Source organism: Poromitra crassiceps (assembly GCF_964638095.1).
Source record: "Poromitra crassiceps genome assembly, chromosome: 1".
Lineage (NCBI taxonomy): Eukaryota > Metazoa > Chordata > Actinopteri > Beryciformes > Melamphaidae > Poromitra > Poromitra crassiceps.
Window position 1 is genome coordinate 126,779,977 of NC_139623.1, and position 17,080 is coordinate 126,797,056.

General features: G+C 46.3%; 1 protein-coding gene across 1 annotated transcript in view; it reads right to left on the reverse strand.

The window, feature by feature from the left end:
• Positions 1-14,932, reverse strand: part of LOC310773080 (galanin receptor type 1-like) — a gene marked incomplete at both ends in the record, with an annotated part of 32,479 nt that extends 17,547 nt beyond the window's left edge. Inside the window, 3 exons of the mRNA XM_083632999.1 lie at positions 3,259-3,324; positions 12,583-13,051; positions 14,709-14,932. Coding sequence (XP_083489125.1) covers positions 3,259-3,324; positions 12,583-13,051; positions 14,709-14,932 — 759 coding nt within the window. The remainder of the gene's footprint in view (positions 1-3,258; positions 3,325-12,582; positions 13,052-14,708) is intronic.
• Between the last annotated feature and the right edge of the window lie 2,148 nt (positions 14,933-17,080).

Here is a 17,080-nt window from a genome sequence, read left to right on the forward strand (position 1 = left end):
GGAGGGCAGGCGGCAATGTAGTCTAATAGGTGACCGTGGGTATAAAGCATTGATTGTATATATTAGGTTTAGAGGCTAGTCTACCCAGTGTGGATATTCAATGTGTAGCCTATTCCGTAAAAAAAAAAAAAAAAAAAAGTTTGCAGTGCACAATAAATGTAATCAATAAATGTTTTCACAGCAATATAAAATAGAGAGAGGGAATTATGACCTGTTTAACTCTTGTCATGTGGGCCCTATTCCTTTTCAAATCAATGCACAGCAACAGCATCAGCAGTTTTTGTTTATTGGAGGCGAGGCTAATCCTTCTGTTCAGAAATAAAACAGTCACAGACTCACAGTTAAGCAATAAAAAAACAGTTATGTAAAAAAAAAAAGTTGTCATGTCTTTCCACCAAAAATACAAAAGAAAAGTATCGATAGTGGACCTGATAAGGACCCGGTTCGTTAAGCAGACTCGAAAATGGTATGAATTAGTGATGTGACGTTCGCGAACGATCCAAATCTATTGAACGGCTCTTTGCTATGAACGAAGGGAACCAAGTCCTACTTGAGAGCCGTTCGTTTTAATGTTGTGCCCAAATTTCACTGCCTGCCGCTCCCCAGCACACACACAGAGTAGACTCCCTCTGCTAGTCCGCTGAGCAGGGAGCATGGGGCAGGGAGGATAGGTCGGGTGCGCTCGTTAATTGCTACCGGCGCATGCTGTAGCTGGCCTGGGTGGGCGGACTCAGCTTAATATCAAAACGGGTGTTTTGATATTAAGTGAGTGCATCTGCCGACTTTCTGGGTAGCGAAGTGTTTCATGAATTGCATTCAAGGAAAGCCAAGTTTCAGCTTAGTCGGTAAATTCACTGACTAAATAAGCAGATGGATATGGTGTCACCTTGTGTAATGTTTACAATGCAGATCATTGACATTAGGTCTGGAAATACTGTATGAGTAATTTAATGCTGCTGCAGTCCACGGATGCTAAATGAAATAGTGGTGGGTCTAATCAAATCTGATCCAAATCATACCATATCATTATATTAGTGATTTAGCAGAGAAACAGTAGTGCGCGCCCGATAAAAAAAAAAAAAAAAAAAGGAACGAGGAGCCGCTATTTTGAACAGCTCTCAGAAAGGAACGGAGCCATAAGATCCAGCTCCCTTCAAAGAGGCGTAATTCCCATCACTAGTATGAATATCAATACAAATGTACGAGTCCCATCCCTATTCTTCAGCCCCCACTGATATCACAGCGCCTATGGGGCTGGCCGCTGAACGGGAGCGTTTGGAGAGGCTAGGCTTGTCTCCAAATGTTGTGTGCACCATTCCGAATGCCAGAGGCCCCTCCACCACTTCATGTTACGCAGCCAGATGGGCTCCTTTTCTGCACTGGTGTGGGAGAAAGGAGATAGAACCCACCTCGTGTTCCCTCCCCACCGCCCTGCCCTACCTACAATCTCTAGCGGACAAAAACGTAGCCCCAGAAACCATCAAAGGTTACGCAGCAGTGATTTCATCCCGCCATGAAGGCTATGGAGATCGAACCGTGTTCTCTATAGCCTTCTTAGGGGTCCTCTCGCCATTCCGAAGTGTCGGCATTCCGATCATTGACTTCTATGTTTTCGGAGAGGCGGCCCTTTTTATCTCCAAAAAAGGTTTCGCCATTGCGAAAGATATTAGGTCCGCCATTCCGACATAGCATCTTGAGTTATTTAGCCTACAGGGGTGGGAGAGGTTAGGTTTAGGGGGAGGTTAGGTTTAGGCGTGGGGGGTGGGAGAGGTTAGGGTTAGGGTCTGCATGAGGTTAGATTTAGGCATGGGGGGTGGGAGAGGTTAGGTTTAGACGTGGGGGCTCGGAGAGGTTAGCTCCAGCCGGTCCCCCGGGTTAGGGTTAGGGTTATTTCGCAATGGCGAGACAGATCTCCATTCCGACAATTTTGTCGGAATGCCGTTATTTCGGAGTGCCGACATTTCGGAATGCCGGGGTGTCCCCGCCTTCTTAAATATTTCCTGAAAGGGTTAAGATGCAACAAACCCACACAGTGCATTCCCTTGCCCCCAGTGGGATTTGCCTTTGGTTGTGCGCGCCCTTGGAGAGCCCCCTTTTGAGCCAATAGACACAATTTCTCTCAAAATGCTCTCTTTGAAAATGGCCCTCCTCTTGGCTCTCACGTCAGCCAAGAGAATAAGTGCGCATCTGTGGCACTGTGGTGCCTCTCCATCAGAGCGGATGGGAGCGCAGCCACTACTGCTGCCAAACCATTCCATCATACCGAAGTCTGTGAGTAGCTCTTTTCGTTCAAGGCCTATTTCTCTAGAGGGGTCCCCCCCCGCTCCCCACAGAGATTCCTCAGAGGAATAGCTCAATGAAAATGAATAAAAGATTTCAAAGTAATCTCTAGTTCATCGAATGTAGCGAGGCCCTTTTTAGGTTCAGGCTCACTGCTCCACAGCAGTGAAGATACTATTGGGAGCAGATGAATGGGTGAGCGCTGCTTATATAGGCAGCGGCGCCCTAATAATATGGACCTAAAGGTGCAATGCGGACCTAAAGGTAGACACCCTCTGGGCGGGGTCAGTAGTAAATATGCGCCAAATATGCTCTCGCAAGGATATCATCCAATAGACGAAGCCTAAAAAGGGCCGAGCTAAATGAAAATTAACTAGAGGTTACTTTTAAATATTCTCTTCGTGTTGCCTAAACTCAATCATTGTTTTGCTTGCCTAAACTAAACCCGGTGAGTCGGGCTGCGAGATGTTACTAGGCCTAACTGGGCCCGTAACCTTGGCTCCGCGGTGCCATGGCACGAGTCCGATACCTCACGAGTCCGACACCTCACGAGTCCGAAAAAAGAGGCTAACTTCCCCCAGACCCTAACCCAAAACCTAACCTCTCCCACCCCCACGCCTAAACCTAACCTCCCCCAGACCCTAAGCCAAAACCTAACCTCTCCCACCCCCACGCCTAAACCTAACCTCCCCCAGACCCTAACCCAAAACCATGAGGTGTCAGACTCGTGAGGTATCGGACTAGGGGGCAGTCCCCGGCTCCGCTACTGGCTCCCGGGCCAAATTACTGGTCATGCCGGGCTGGGATGGAAAATGATGAGATGGGGGAACCCCCCTCCGTTATAAAGTGAGAGAAAGGGTCCTGACCGAATGTTAGTTTTTGAGGAGTTGGGAGTGAGAAGGTGTTGTGATGACAGACAGATCAGAGAGAACGATGGAGAGAAAAGGAAAAGACACACAGGAGAGGAGAGGAACATACCTTTCTTTTTGATTGTTCAGATTTCTTGGACATGTTCTTCATCTTTTTATGTAGATGGAACAACACCTGAAAGTAAAGCAGAGCCGAATTAGACGAGAGGAACTTGGTGTGATATCACTGCCCTTGTTCCACCTGTTACGGCACAGACAGACCAGAAACGTCTCCAACATGGATGCGTCGCGATGCAGAGGCAGTTTAATTTCAGCATCCTTGTTAACAATTTTTAGACTGATCACACCGGGGGAGCGTACCTATGTTCCCCGGGTCCTATATTCCCCGGGTCCTATGTTCCCCGTTTTTGTGGGACCGGGGAACATAGAACCCTTCCTAACCTCCCCCAGACCCTAACCCAAAACCTAACCTCTCCCACCCCTCACGCCTAAACCTAAGGTCGGCATTGCGGGTGGTCGGCATAGCGGATAGACACCCCAAATGTTATGGAGAGTGTTAAAAACGGGGAACATAGGACCCGGGGAACATAGGACCCGGGGAACATAGGGATGACCCCCACACCGGCCACCATGCGTCGCGTCCGTTTCGCGTCCTCCAGCGAGAGTTTCCGAGCGGTAACATGACGCTGGTCCGACCTCACCTTAGTCCGACGACTCAATGTGCCGACCTATTATGGTTTAAAAGTAAACAAGACAACTTACGCAAATAATCACATCCAACATCACATCGCACACATTGGCGTTGCCGCGGGATCTTAAAATATTATGCACAAGCTTGCCGCAACACAGTCTCCAAAGATCCCATTCCCAGTCATCGTTACAACTCGTTCTACTTGCGGGATCTACTGTATATATACCCCCTTCGAAAAATGTGTTTTAGACGCAGGCCTCTATCTTCCCAAAAGCGCTAATTTTGCGTTTGCGCTCATTTAATGCTGTGCGCAATGCAAATTGAGGGCGGACACAAGCGCATGCCTGTGATAATTGTACTGGGCATTGGCTGCCCCATGCCAAAGCAGGCGTTTCAGCGCTAAAATGTGGGATAGATGGCATTACCCTATCATCAGCAGCGCGCAATTACTTTGCGCTAAGAGCTTTGAAAAGGACCTCTTACGCGCAAATACCTCTGCGCTGTGCGCTCTGCACGGAGATTATGGCTGCGCTCCCAGCGCAGAGAGGTATTTGCGCAGTGGAAAGTGGAATTCCTTTTGGATATGTCATTAAGCACAGCCTTGCCACGCCAAGACATCAAATTATGCTACTAAAATGGGGTATTAGCAGATAATTCAGTGAGGCAATCAACTATAACTCACGGAGAAACTTGTATCACATCACAAAGAGGGAAATTAATTGGGAAAACTTGTGGGACAATGGACATAGGCTATTTTCATAACCCGAAGGGTCATTGGCCCCACAGACGATCTGTCAATAAGCTCCCTCTGTCCTTGCACGAGTGAGTACTCTCTATTACGCATGGAGAGAATTACAGCATATTGCATGCCTTGGCGAGGCAACCTCGCGCAAACAACCATTGTGAGACGGGACTCTGATTGGTTTTTATTGACGTAATGCACAGCCTTGCCTGGCCACGCCTGTGAATAATTGTGGTAGTTAAGACCGCCCAAATCCCGTTTGCGCAGGCATTTTGGGGCGCATATGATTTTTGGCAGAATTGGCACGGCTCTAATTTGCGCTTGCGACAGGTGCCGTGAATGTTTCCGTATGCCCGCCGAGAATTGCATCCCCAACATATTTTGGGGCTATTTTAACTTAGAAATCAGGGAGGTCACATCTACCAGACAATTATATCACTTTGAATCAGTTACATTTCTGTATAAATCATTACAAGTAGCTCCCGTGAGGTGGGGATGTTTTTTTTTGCTGCTCGGCGGGGGAGCAAAACTCGGCAGAACACCTGGCGGACGGCGCAAGGTGGAATGCTATCGTCCATGCCTTAAGGCATGCGCAAACAGTGCGCAAAGCGCTATTTAGGGATAGCGCCTGTCGGAAGATAGAGGCCTTAGGGTGTTAATTCATATATATAATTGTTTGTCCAACATTGAAATATTCCAGAATTGCACGGTGTGGTAAAAATAAAAAAATCATTACTATCTACCACTTATTTCGCTTGATTTGGTTGCTTCCTTTTTATGAAGGCCCCAATGCATGTTGGGACATATAATATGCAAATGTATGTGTGTCCATCACTGTCTGCGCACTGGGTAGGAGGAGGGTGGGAGAGGAACATGTCGTTATCAGCCTGGCTGATTGGGCTGTGTGTGTGTGTGTGTGTGTGCTTCTGCGTGTGTGTGTGTGCGTGCGTGCTCTGCTCAAGCCCCACCCGCGGGAGAAGAACTCAGTGCTTTATAGCTCAGTGAAGAAGAGCAGTAGAAAACACATAGCGCGTGTCCCATTGGTCATACACAGTAAAGCCATCATTTTCAGTCATGGCCTTTGATTTACAGGTGATTGAAGCGTGATTGACACAGCCGAATTTATGGCCTCAAATCCAGAGAGTACAGGGCCTGACAGAGAATGGGATGTCGGTTCAATTAGGCATTTGTCGGACTATTAAGTGGACGGTCGGAATAATGGGATGTCGGAACATTGAGTGGTCGAACTAAGGGTAGGTTGAACTAATGGTAGGTCGGAACAGCGGGCAGTCCCCCCACGGGTAGGCCTTGTGCAGCCAGGCATGAAGTCAGCACAAGTTGTGCCCGGCATAGGAAAACAGAGCAAGGCACGGTGCAAAACAGGCTCCTGCTGCTCGCTTCCTACGTCACTTCGCTACGTCACTTCCATTTACAGTTTGTCTGCATTACAGAAGCATTCTCCAGTCTGTTGACATCATAAAGTGTACAAGTCCTCCTCATCATGCATTTATCCTTAATCAGTCTTTGATCAGCATCACAGATGTTTCTCTCTATAAAGGTCATACACATACACATAGGTAGCCTATATGCATTATAATTTTCTGCAGAGTCCCGCGGTCCCATGAAGCCATTTTGTTCACTTTGGTCCTCAGCAGTGTAGGGAATTAAATAAAAACTAGAACGACCGCACCGCGGGGTTATGCCTCCGCCATTAGTTCATTCTTAAGTCCAAATCGCCATTTGAGGCAAATTGGAAGAAATTCCGTCAAGGCGCTCCTGAGATGTTGCGTTAAAGAGCTTGGAAATTGGGTGTGTGAGGTCACAGTTACCTTGAACTCTGACCTTTAACCATCAAAATCTAATCAGTTCATCCTTGAGTCCAAGTTAATGTTTGAGGCAAATTTGATGAAATTCCATTAAGGCATTCCTGAGATATCACGTCAAACAAGCTTGAAAATGGCGTTCGAGAGGTCACAGTGACCTTGACCTTTGACCACCAAAATATAATCAGATCATCCTTGAGTCTAGGTCGATGTTCGAGGTAAATTTGATGAAATTCCGTCAAGGCGTTCCTCAGATATCGCGCTAACGAACATCGGACGGACGGACGGACATACCTACATGTCCGTAGCCCCCCAAAAAATTGGGGGGCTGTGTAAACAAATGGGGGGAATTTATAAAATGTTCTGGGCATTAGTGCATGAAGTTGCTAAAGCATAGTGTGAACTGCACTGTTTGTGTGTGTGTGTGTGTGTGTGTGTGGGGGGGGGGGGGGTATGTATGTGTGTGAGTGTGTTCATCGTCTGCTTTTAGCAGCCAGCAGGTGCTGATTGTGTGTTAGAGATGGAAATGGAAATTAAATTAATTTAATTGAAATTTAATTATCCAAATCTTGGGGGCAATTTTTGCCCGTTGATCATGGTTTTTAGGTAGCCTGGTAAACCAGCCGGTCACGCTCACATTTCATTTCATTCTTTGTTCCCGTCTGGCCTGAAGCCTTCACCCAGTCTTTGTCGTGGGTGGAAGTTTGGCGGGTGTACTTGCCTTGACAGACAAGTCCTTCAGCCAATCAGCGTTGGATCCAGTCAAACCCAAATCCACTCGGGAGAACGGCAAAAACATGTTGCATACTCCTCTACTTGTTTAATTGTTGTTATTGAGTCTATTTCTGCAAGAACTGCACTTTATGGCTGTTTAAACTAGACAAACGTTGCCTTACTCCTCGAGGCGGACAGGCAAGGAGGCGACCGTTACTGTTTTGCTAGTGTAGCCGAGCCTAATTTCTTATTTTATTTTGTTTGTTTATTTGTCCCGATGTCTCTGTTTTATTAGTGAACTTCCCCTAAATCAATGCCTTCTAGTAGGTTCCACCCTACTGGTTTAACAACGTTAGTTTTTTGTTCCCCTGGGGTGGTATTTTGGTGTTACACGCCGGGACGCAAATTGCAGTTGCACTATCCTGTTGCCAGGTAGGTCACGTTCTCCACTTGCTCTCATTTAATTTTGATATTTATATTTTCTTCAACTTAAAATGACACTATCCTGCTGTACAGAGCGCTGTACAGCATTGCCAGACGTACGATAATTATCGTATTTGTACGATAATTTCGGCCCCTGTACGATGTACGATCAATAATCCCAAAATCCCCCAAATGTACGATAATTTCATCATTTTGTGACACTCAGTCGAATCCTACGTCTATCACTCTATCTGTTTATACATCTCTTCACACAACGTCTTTGCAGCCAATACGTGCTTGAACGTGAGGCACGTGATGTGAACGTGAGTCATGATTGGTTGGGAGGGAGAAGGAAATAGAACCCAGCACGGCCGCGCACAACCTGAAAACCATCAACACAGACAGTCACAGTAGGTGCGCGTCACAGAGCAGAATGCGGGAAGACCGGGGCGAGTCTTGGAAACTATCAAATAAAACATAAAGAAAACGAGTGGTGCTGCTGACCAAGAGGAACGTGACGACAGGGGAGAGCCGAGAGGGGAGCCACGCCTGGACAGCCAAAAAGTAAGCACATAAAACAAATGTACCGGACTGAATGGGAAAGCAACGCTTTATTCACTGGCTGGCTCAAAGCTGTTGCAGTGTGTGACTCTAAAGCTTTTTGTTGTTGTTGCAACGCAGGCTGAGATCACAGTGTTGAAAAATCATGCCAAGTCCAAAAAGTAGCCTGTGTCAGCCGCAGCCCCCCGACATAGGCGTGCCGCGCTGGGGAGGGGGCGTACGATAATTTCACTCCAAAAACGATAATTTTGACCCTCTGGTACGATAATTCAACATTTGCCATCTGGCAACACTGGCGCTGTAAAATGCTAGCGAACCCATTGATCCTGCCTCCTTAGTGTGGAGAGTTTTTATTTCGTTTTCAGACTGTTATGTTTTATTTAGTTAAGCTAGTTAGCTTCCCGCTAGCCGCTGCCTTTGCTGACGTTGGCTCCGGTCGCAGTCAGTACACGGCGTGTGCCGTTCAGAGTCACGTTATTGTTATATGGGTCAGGTGGTGTAATGTGTATAGTATGTTTATGCGTGTTTCTGTGATTCCTTTTTGTAGAGATATGTGGAGAGAGACGTGAAGTGGTGTGTGACACCGTGTTTTTTGTCTTTCATGTGAAGGTATGTTTGCTCAATGTGTTTATGTTAAATTAATATTTTGCACTAGAAAAGAGAGAATTGGGTTTATGTGGGTGGATTGTGAATGTATTTTGTATTTTGTATATTTTAATGCACTTTATTTTGTCTATCTTTATATGCCATTTTATATTGTATATTGTACATTAGTATATTGTATAATGGCAATGGCAGTTGCACTATCCTGTTGCCGGAGATATGTGGAGAGAGACGTGAAGTGGTGTGTGACACCGTGTTTTTTGTCTTTCATGTGAAGTAAACCCAGTGATCCCAGCTACGGTGTGAGCCTGTCATTCAGCCAACATAACAACATCCAAATACACAACGCAGAATAGTGGCTGTTACACTAGCAACGTTCTGATTGGCCGGTTACAATGTCAACTAAGAGGCGGGTCGCTGATTGGCTCGTCCGCTTTGCAGTTTCTGCAGACAACCCTCCCAGAGTTGAGGCCAGACGGTCTGGTAGAACGAAATTAAATGTGAGTCCACGTGACCAGCTGGTTTACCAGGGTAGTTTTTAGGCGCATTCTGAGATTTCTTGGGGCATTTTTGCCCTTGCCCCTGGCTAATTTCCTACACTGGAGAATAGAGAGAGTATATAGACTAGAGAATGTACTGCGGAGTGTGGACTCCTTAGTATATTCTCTAGTCTGTATTTCATACTGTTAACCTTTGCACATTCTCTGTCTGGTCAATATTTTTGCACATTCCTGCACAAACTTTACAGCTTTTTCATTCCACTTTAAAAATGTACAGTAGCTATGTATTGCACATATTTTTTTATAATAATCTTTCATATTCTGTATTGTAAACTTTGAGTAAAGGTTTTATTTTGTAAGTTCTAACCACAAGTGTTAGTCTTCATTCTGGCTAACTTGACACTCGGTTTTACGTGTAGAGTTTATGGCAGTGCAGTGCTTTTGCCCTTTGATCGCCGTGTGTGCTTATTAATATGATTTTTCTGTTAATGAAAGTCAAACATTAGCTCCAGCTCACCTTGTGGTGTAGCAGCAGTCTCTCTCTCTCTATCTGTTCCTGTCTCAAATTCAATTCAAAGGGGCTTTATTGGCATGGGAAACATAACATCTCTCTACTGTATGTACTGTATGCTACAACAAAGCGATGTCTCTCTCTCTCTCTCTCTCTCTCTCTCTCTCTCTCTCTCTCTCTCTCTCTCTCTCTCTCTCTCTCTCTCTCTCTCTCTCTTTCCTCACTGTGACAAATTTAACTCTCAATTAATATCTCATTAGGCCTCCTGCTAATGAAAGTCAAACATTAGCTTGTGCGTAGTCTGACTCAATGGAAGTAGGCTGTGGGTATATAAGCCCTGCCATTAGCCCTGACTAAGTTATTTAACACATTCACTGCCAGACGTTTTTTTTTACTGTAGTTAGCTTCTGCCAGAGGGTTTTTTTGAGGATTCTGGCTCATCTTTCAAGACCCGAGGATTCTTTTCTGCTAAGATTTTGTGAACACACAATATCTCAAAAGAACTAATAGAATGTGTGCTTTCTCTGTCTAAAAGAGTTAGTTTGTAGAGTTAGTAGTTATGTAAGCATTAGCAGTTGAATACAGCATGGTTTCAGCGTCAGAAAAATTATTCAGAGATAAACGGCTTTTTGTGAAATTCGATAGAACAGTCACTTTAACCATTCATTTTTGGCATCAGTAAGACTTCAGACATCTAAACAATAGTTTTGAACAGTAATTTCCTCCATAACAGCAGGAAACCCCCCTCTGCTTCCAACTCCTCCCTCCGTGTGTGTTCTCCTCCTGCCTCCCTGGCTCTCCAGCGGGCGTGTCACAACGAAGTTGCTGCTGCTGCTGTGCCTGTTTGCGCGGCCGCTGTTTGAGGAAGTCTGGGTGGACTCGCTCGTTTCGTGGAGTTTTGGTTGAGAGCTTTGATGAAGGTTTTGCGATTCTGGTCATATTTATGCTGCGTGTTTCAAAGTGTGCATCCAATCTATTCTTGGAACCCCCCACCGTTGCCACCGCTGTGCATCAGCGCGAAAGTGAAAGCGTTTTCGCCATCAATTTTACAGTATGAGAACGGCTTCCTCGCATTTCCCTCCAGTTTTGGGTCGCCTCTTTCTACTGTGGAGAGACATGTCGCCACTCAGTGGGTCCGTAAAATAGATTATACACATTCAATACCTCCAATTCTGGTGTAGGAGACGTAAAAGGGTTAGATCAACGTCCCACCGTCAAAAAAAAAAAATCGACGTCATTGGCAGTGAACGTGTTAAGTCAGTAGCCACTTTCACTATCTGCTTATTCAACATGCATTATTTTACTGTTTTATGTGTTTTCTTTTGCAGGGATTTATACATTCCGTTCAACCAAAACAAGTCCCCCCTACACTATTTTGAAAGGCCAGCTGTCGCTGCATCCTGGGCGCTTAGCACCACCCAAGACTGTTGTGATTGGTTTACAGGTATACTATGCAACTAATTCATTAAAAAACATTATAAAAGTGTTCCCTCTAAATCATCACTTCTGACCCATAGAATTGTGTGGCAGTGTGTTTATGTGAAGAGATGCTGCCCCCTGCCTGTATTTTCATATGTGCACATTGTTTTGCTCTGTTTGGGATGTTTTTGGGCTGCAACATATTCAGAGCCCCATGTGGGGCCGTGTAGCGCCCAGCCAATAACATTGCTCAGAGTGGAGAGCCCCATGTGGGGCCGTGTAGCACCCAGCCAATAACATTGCTCAGAGCGGAAAGCCCCATGTGGGGCCGTGTAGCACCCAGCCAATAACATTGCTCAGAGCGGAAAGCCCCATGTGGGGCCGTGTAGCACCCAGCCAATAACATTGCTCAGAGTGGAGCAGCCCAGCGGACTGCATTCTAGTGATGGGAACTACGGCTCTTTGAAGGGAGCCAGATCTTATGGCTCCGTTCCTTTCGGCTCATCGTTCGTTGTTTAGTTTTTAGTTTTTTAGGGGGCGGGGGCTAGTGTTTATCTGCAAAATAATCACTAGGATAATGATAAGGTAAGATTTGGATCAGATTCGCTTTTAGACATCCCACCTATAGTTTAATTTAGCATCTGTGGACATTAGCAGCACTTAAATTACTCTTACCAGATAATGTCAATGATCTGCATTGTAAACATTACACATGGTGAAGCCATCCATGTGCTTCGTCAGTAAATGTACTACTTCTGTATGACATGTGTTGTGTTCTTGTGTAAATAAGTTGCCTTGCCTTGAATGCAATGCGACACTTGGCAACACAAGTCGGCAGATGCACTCCGCGGCGTGGCCCGTTTTTATATTAAACTGAGTCCGCCCACCCTGGCCTGGGTGTGCCTGGGTAACAATTAATGAGTGCACCTATCCTCCCTGCTCAGCGGACTAGCGGAGGGAGGGGGGTCTACCCTGTGGTGGGGAGCGGCAGGCAGTGAAACTTAGGCATGACGATAAAATGAACGGCTCTCAAGTAGGACTTGGTTCCCTTCGTTCATATCAAAGAGCCGTTCAATAGACGTTCGCGAGCGTCTCATCACTACTGCATTCTGCTGCAGACCAGGAAATGTGGCTCCTTCCCAGAGCATTTTGCAAGGTGTTTGGAGCTTATACCTCCATGGTTTGAGGTATGTGTGTGTTTATTTGTGGTTTTATAACATATCAGAAACTATCAGGGAAAAAAACTTGTAATCCCTGCGTTTCAACTGTTTTGTGCTGCTCGCTCTCCCCATTTATTGTCAACCTCGCTCAACCACACAAACAGAAAGCAAAACAATGCGAAAACATGAAAATACAGGCAGGGGTCTAATGGGTCAGACATCAGATGATGGGTTGAGCCAGATCTTTCTCCATGTGGAGACGGGTGTTGTAGCGCGGCTGGCTCACCTTGGTGTAGCAGCATGTGATGAGCAGCAGAGGCAGCAGATAGCCCATCAGCAGTATGGTGACCCTGTACGTCTGTCTGCCAGCTGGGCTGAGCCACCTCTCCCAGCAGAAGGTGCTGTTCGGAGCTCTGGGGTGGCTCGTGAGGATCTGGTGCTGTGCCACTGGCACCGAGCAGACGAGCGACAGTGTCCAGATGGCGCACATGCCGGCCAGTGCATTCCTCCGGCTGCGCAGGCCCAGGGACTTGTTGGCGTGAACAATAGCGATGTACCGGTCCACCGACATGGCCACCAGCGTGAAGACGCTCACGAGCATGCTCACCATCACCAAGTAGTGTCCAAATGTGCAGAGGAAGGCTCCGAACAGCCACTCAGGCAGGGAGTAGACGGTGGAGTGCAGCGGGACGCACAGCAGCAGGAAGATCAGGTCTGCCACGCTCAGGTTCAGAATGAAGATGTTGGTCGGGCTCCTGAATGAAGGAATGAATGAATGAATGAATGAACATTTTATTTTCGTGTCTGGTCATTTACATGGCCCATCCCTCATGGAACTAGAAAGGTGCACCCAGTAGCGTGCAGAGCTCCGCCAGGCTCCGCTACACCGAACCTAAGCCTAAACCCAAGTCTGAGCTCACAGCGAGCTGACTTTTTGGATGAGAAGAACACAGAACAGTAATTAACATTAGATCCTGCCCTGTCGGCATGTCTGGATATTAAACAACCAATGAAGTGACGCTGCCTCCCTCCTGCGTAAATGTGCACTGTGCATTACTGAGCCTAATATCTCCTGTTGTGGACATGACAGCAGATGATCAAACAAGCAGAATGAAGCTCAAAATATATTCACATTTAAGAAATTCGAATTAATATTTCCTTATATCGGACGAGTTGAGCCAAACATTAAGATCTCAAAATCTATACATCACATCGCTTATATTTTGTCATTCTGAGTGAGAGCAGAAGTAGCTCAAGTTTCTGATGTATATAAGTATATAAGTGAATTTAGCCGCCAGTGAGCCGTTTTGTTTACCAACACTGTATTGTTTCACCCACCCACAACCCATCTGCTATTGATCAGAATGTTAATTTCCATGACCCGCACAGCCCCCGCGGATACAGTCGGTGCAACCCACGCATCTCTAATCTGCAGATTAATTCCATACCCAATGTGTTATGAGCCACTAAAGTTAGGCACAATATGAGATAATCCCCGTTTATGTTATCTTCGCCACCATGTTGTCCATAGCAGATCACTGCGCTCCTCCTACTGGCCAGACGCGGTCATTGTAATGACGGTATAAAACAGTCAATAAAATAGGGCTTTCCAAAATTGGGAATCACCTCAACCACGAGAGGTGGTTGAGCAGACAAGCATAAATGTGCACTGAAAATATTAAGCTGATTGGTGCAGTAGTATGTCACTACTCACTCATTGACTCACTCACTCATACACGCGACCGAAGGCATGATGTCGGGGAATTATTCAGATACATTAACTAATAGAAACCAAACATTACGGCATATTAACCCACTATCATCTAACACAGTGGTTCTCAAACGTTTTCATGTCAAGGACTCCTAAACTGACACAAATAAGATTTTGTCACAGGGGCCCCCATCTGATAAGATGTTTGCTTTTAGATGTTTCATTGCAGAAAGTGTATGAAAACCATGACCAAAGTAGTCATACTGTACATTCTGTCATTGTGTTACCTATGGATGGAGTTACAGTTCAAATAAACGATCCCCCTTTTTGCTGGGGACCCCCTCAAGGAACCCTGGGGGTCGGCAGACCCCACTTTGAGAACCACTGATCTAACAACACAGTACATAGCTAATCCAAACAAAGATAATCCAAACATAAACTTCCCACAAATAAAGACGATATCCCAAAATGGAAAACAACTAAAATACAAGCATACAAACATAAAGACAGCCCCTGAGGCCCTAAAGCCAATCAAACACAGATGTTTGATTGGTGTGCCTTGGAGATGTTTGGTCAGATTCCGCATGTTCCATCCTTGTTTGTCCGTGTTTAGCCCATGGCACATGTTGGCACTTGTTGGATCATGTTTGATTGATCTGGCAAGGTTTTGAAGTGTGGAAGAGAATAAAAAGGGCCTTGACCTGCTCCTGGAAGGCTTCTGTCCAGGTTTGCTGTTGCAGATGACCAGCATGACCAGCGTGTTCCCCAGCACGCCCAGCACGAAGATCAGGCCGAAAACCAGGGGGACGATGACAGCCTCCGGGCCAGACTGCCCCGCCCCCAAGTCTTGCTCCCAGTCCAGGTCCGACTGGTTCCGGTCCTGGACTTCAGCCCAGACTGAGGACTCGTTATTCGGCAGCAGCATGGAGAGAGAGAGGGAATGTCAAATAAAACTGTTCTTTCCCTCTGTCCCTCTATCTCTGTCCCCCTCTCTCTCTCTCCCTCTGTCCCCCCTCTCGCTGTACCTCTCTCTCTCTCACCCTCTCTGTCCCCCTGTCTCTCTCTGTCGCACTCTCTCCCTATCTCTGTGCCTCTCGCGCTCTGTATCTCTGTCCCCCTCTCTCCCTGTCCCTCTCTCTCTTTCTCTCTCTCTCTCTCCCCCCTTCTCCCCCTCTCTCTGTACCTCTCTCTCTCCCTCTCTGTGCGTGTGTCTCTCTGCCCCCTGTCTCTGTCTGTGTGTGTGTCGCTCTCTAACTAGAACCCAGTTGTACTGAAACAGCTAGAACCCTCGAGCTGTGCCATAGCAGCTGTAATGTTCCACAGCACGAGCTCCTGCCTCCAGACCGGCTGACTGAACCAGTCAAGTCAGCCACAATCAAATACACCACTTCCTGCCAAAGTTTTACAAAATGAAAGCATGTTCTTACCAGCTGCGACAGTGGGGCTGGTTTGTGTGTGTGTGTGTGTGTGTGTGTGTGTGTGTGTGTTTGTGTGTGTGTGTGTGTGTGTGTGTGTGTGTGTGTGTGTGTGTGTGTGTCTGTCTGTCTGTCTGTCTGTCTGTCTGTCTGTGGAACTACCCAGTATGATGCCTCACTTTACAATAGGGTACACAAAAAGAGTAACTAATGGTCAGGTAATAACTAAGTAATGATTCAGTATTCATTAACTACTCAGTATGATGCATCACTTTGCATGCATCAATTGACCGACTAATGAGTAACTAATGATTAACTGATGATTAACTAATATATTCATGAACTGACATTTATTAATCATTAACGAACGATTAACTACTCTACTCATGGAACTGACCAATTAATCAGTAACTAATGATTAATTACTATTCACGAGCTGACATTTAGCTGACAATCAGTAATGTCTAACTACTCTACTCAGGAACTTAGATACTAATCATTAACTAATGACTACCTACTCATTAAGGGGGAACAGGGGTTAGCATGCTGGGTCTACATTGTGACACTGCAGCCAGCTATGGGTGTAGCCCCAGAAGCAAACTGAAAGCAGAGTGGTGCAGCACAATGGAATCAGTCCTCTGCTAAATCTGAACTTTTCCAAACAGAAATCCTCCATCATGTCCATGACTCCTACGTCCATGCATTCGTTCTACTGTCATTCCATGAGTAATCAACCCATGTTGATGCTGAGCTGCTATGGACAGCACTGCAGCATGTATTAGCATCAGTTGTAGCTGAGAACGGCCGTTCCCGTGCTGCAGCTACACCGTGACACCACAGCCGGCCTTTGTTGTAAACTTAATGGATGAGGTGCCAGATATTGTGGGGTCACATCCCAACATGTCTGCCAGAAAGCAGAGTGGCGCAGCGGAAGCGTGCTGGGCCCATAACCCAGAGGTCGATGGATCGAAACCATCATCTGCTAAATCCTAGTTTTTCCAAAAAGAAAGCCTCCATCATGTCTTGACTCCTAAGTCTATACCTTTTTATTTTGTCACCGCATGCGTAAGCAACCCATGTCTGCAATGGCATGCTTTCCTGCCTTTCTGCTGCAGTGGTCACCATAGCTACTTCCCAAGCATTGTACCGGAGTTGACATTCCAACATCTGGTAGTGTGGCCGAGTGGTCTAAGGCGCTGGATTAAGGCTTCAGTCTCTCGGGAGGTGTGGGTTCAAATCCCACCACTGCCATGCTGCTTGTGGTTAGCTTTGCTCCTTTGTGCTCAATCCTTCTAGCAATACATACTGTACAACAGTATGGCAGGAAAATGTCACAGCACAATGAGTCTTCTTGCAACATCCAATGAAGGAACTCACTCATCATCAAATCTTAAACATCTATTACAGTAGTAACAGTTTTAATTGAGAACACCAGTTGCCACTCTGGTTCTGTCTCGTAAACCTTGAGCCAGCTGCGGGTGTACTCCCAGTGGCCTAATGGATGAGGTGTCAGAGATTGTGGGTTCAAGTCCCAGCTTGGCTACATAGAAGCAGAGTGGCGCAGCGGAAGCGTGCTGGGCCCATAACCCAGAGGTCGATGGATAGAAACCATCCTCTGCTAAATCCTAGGTTTTCCAGGAACTTGTCACCGCATGCCG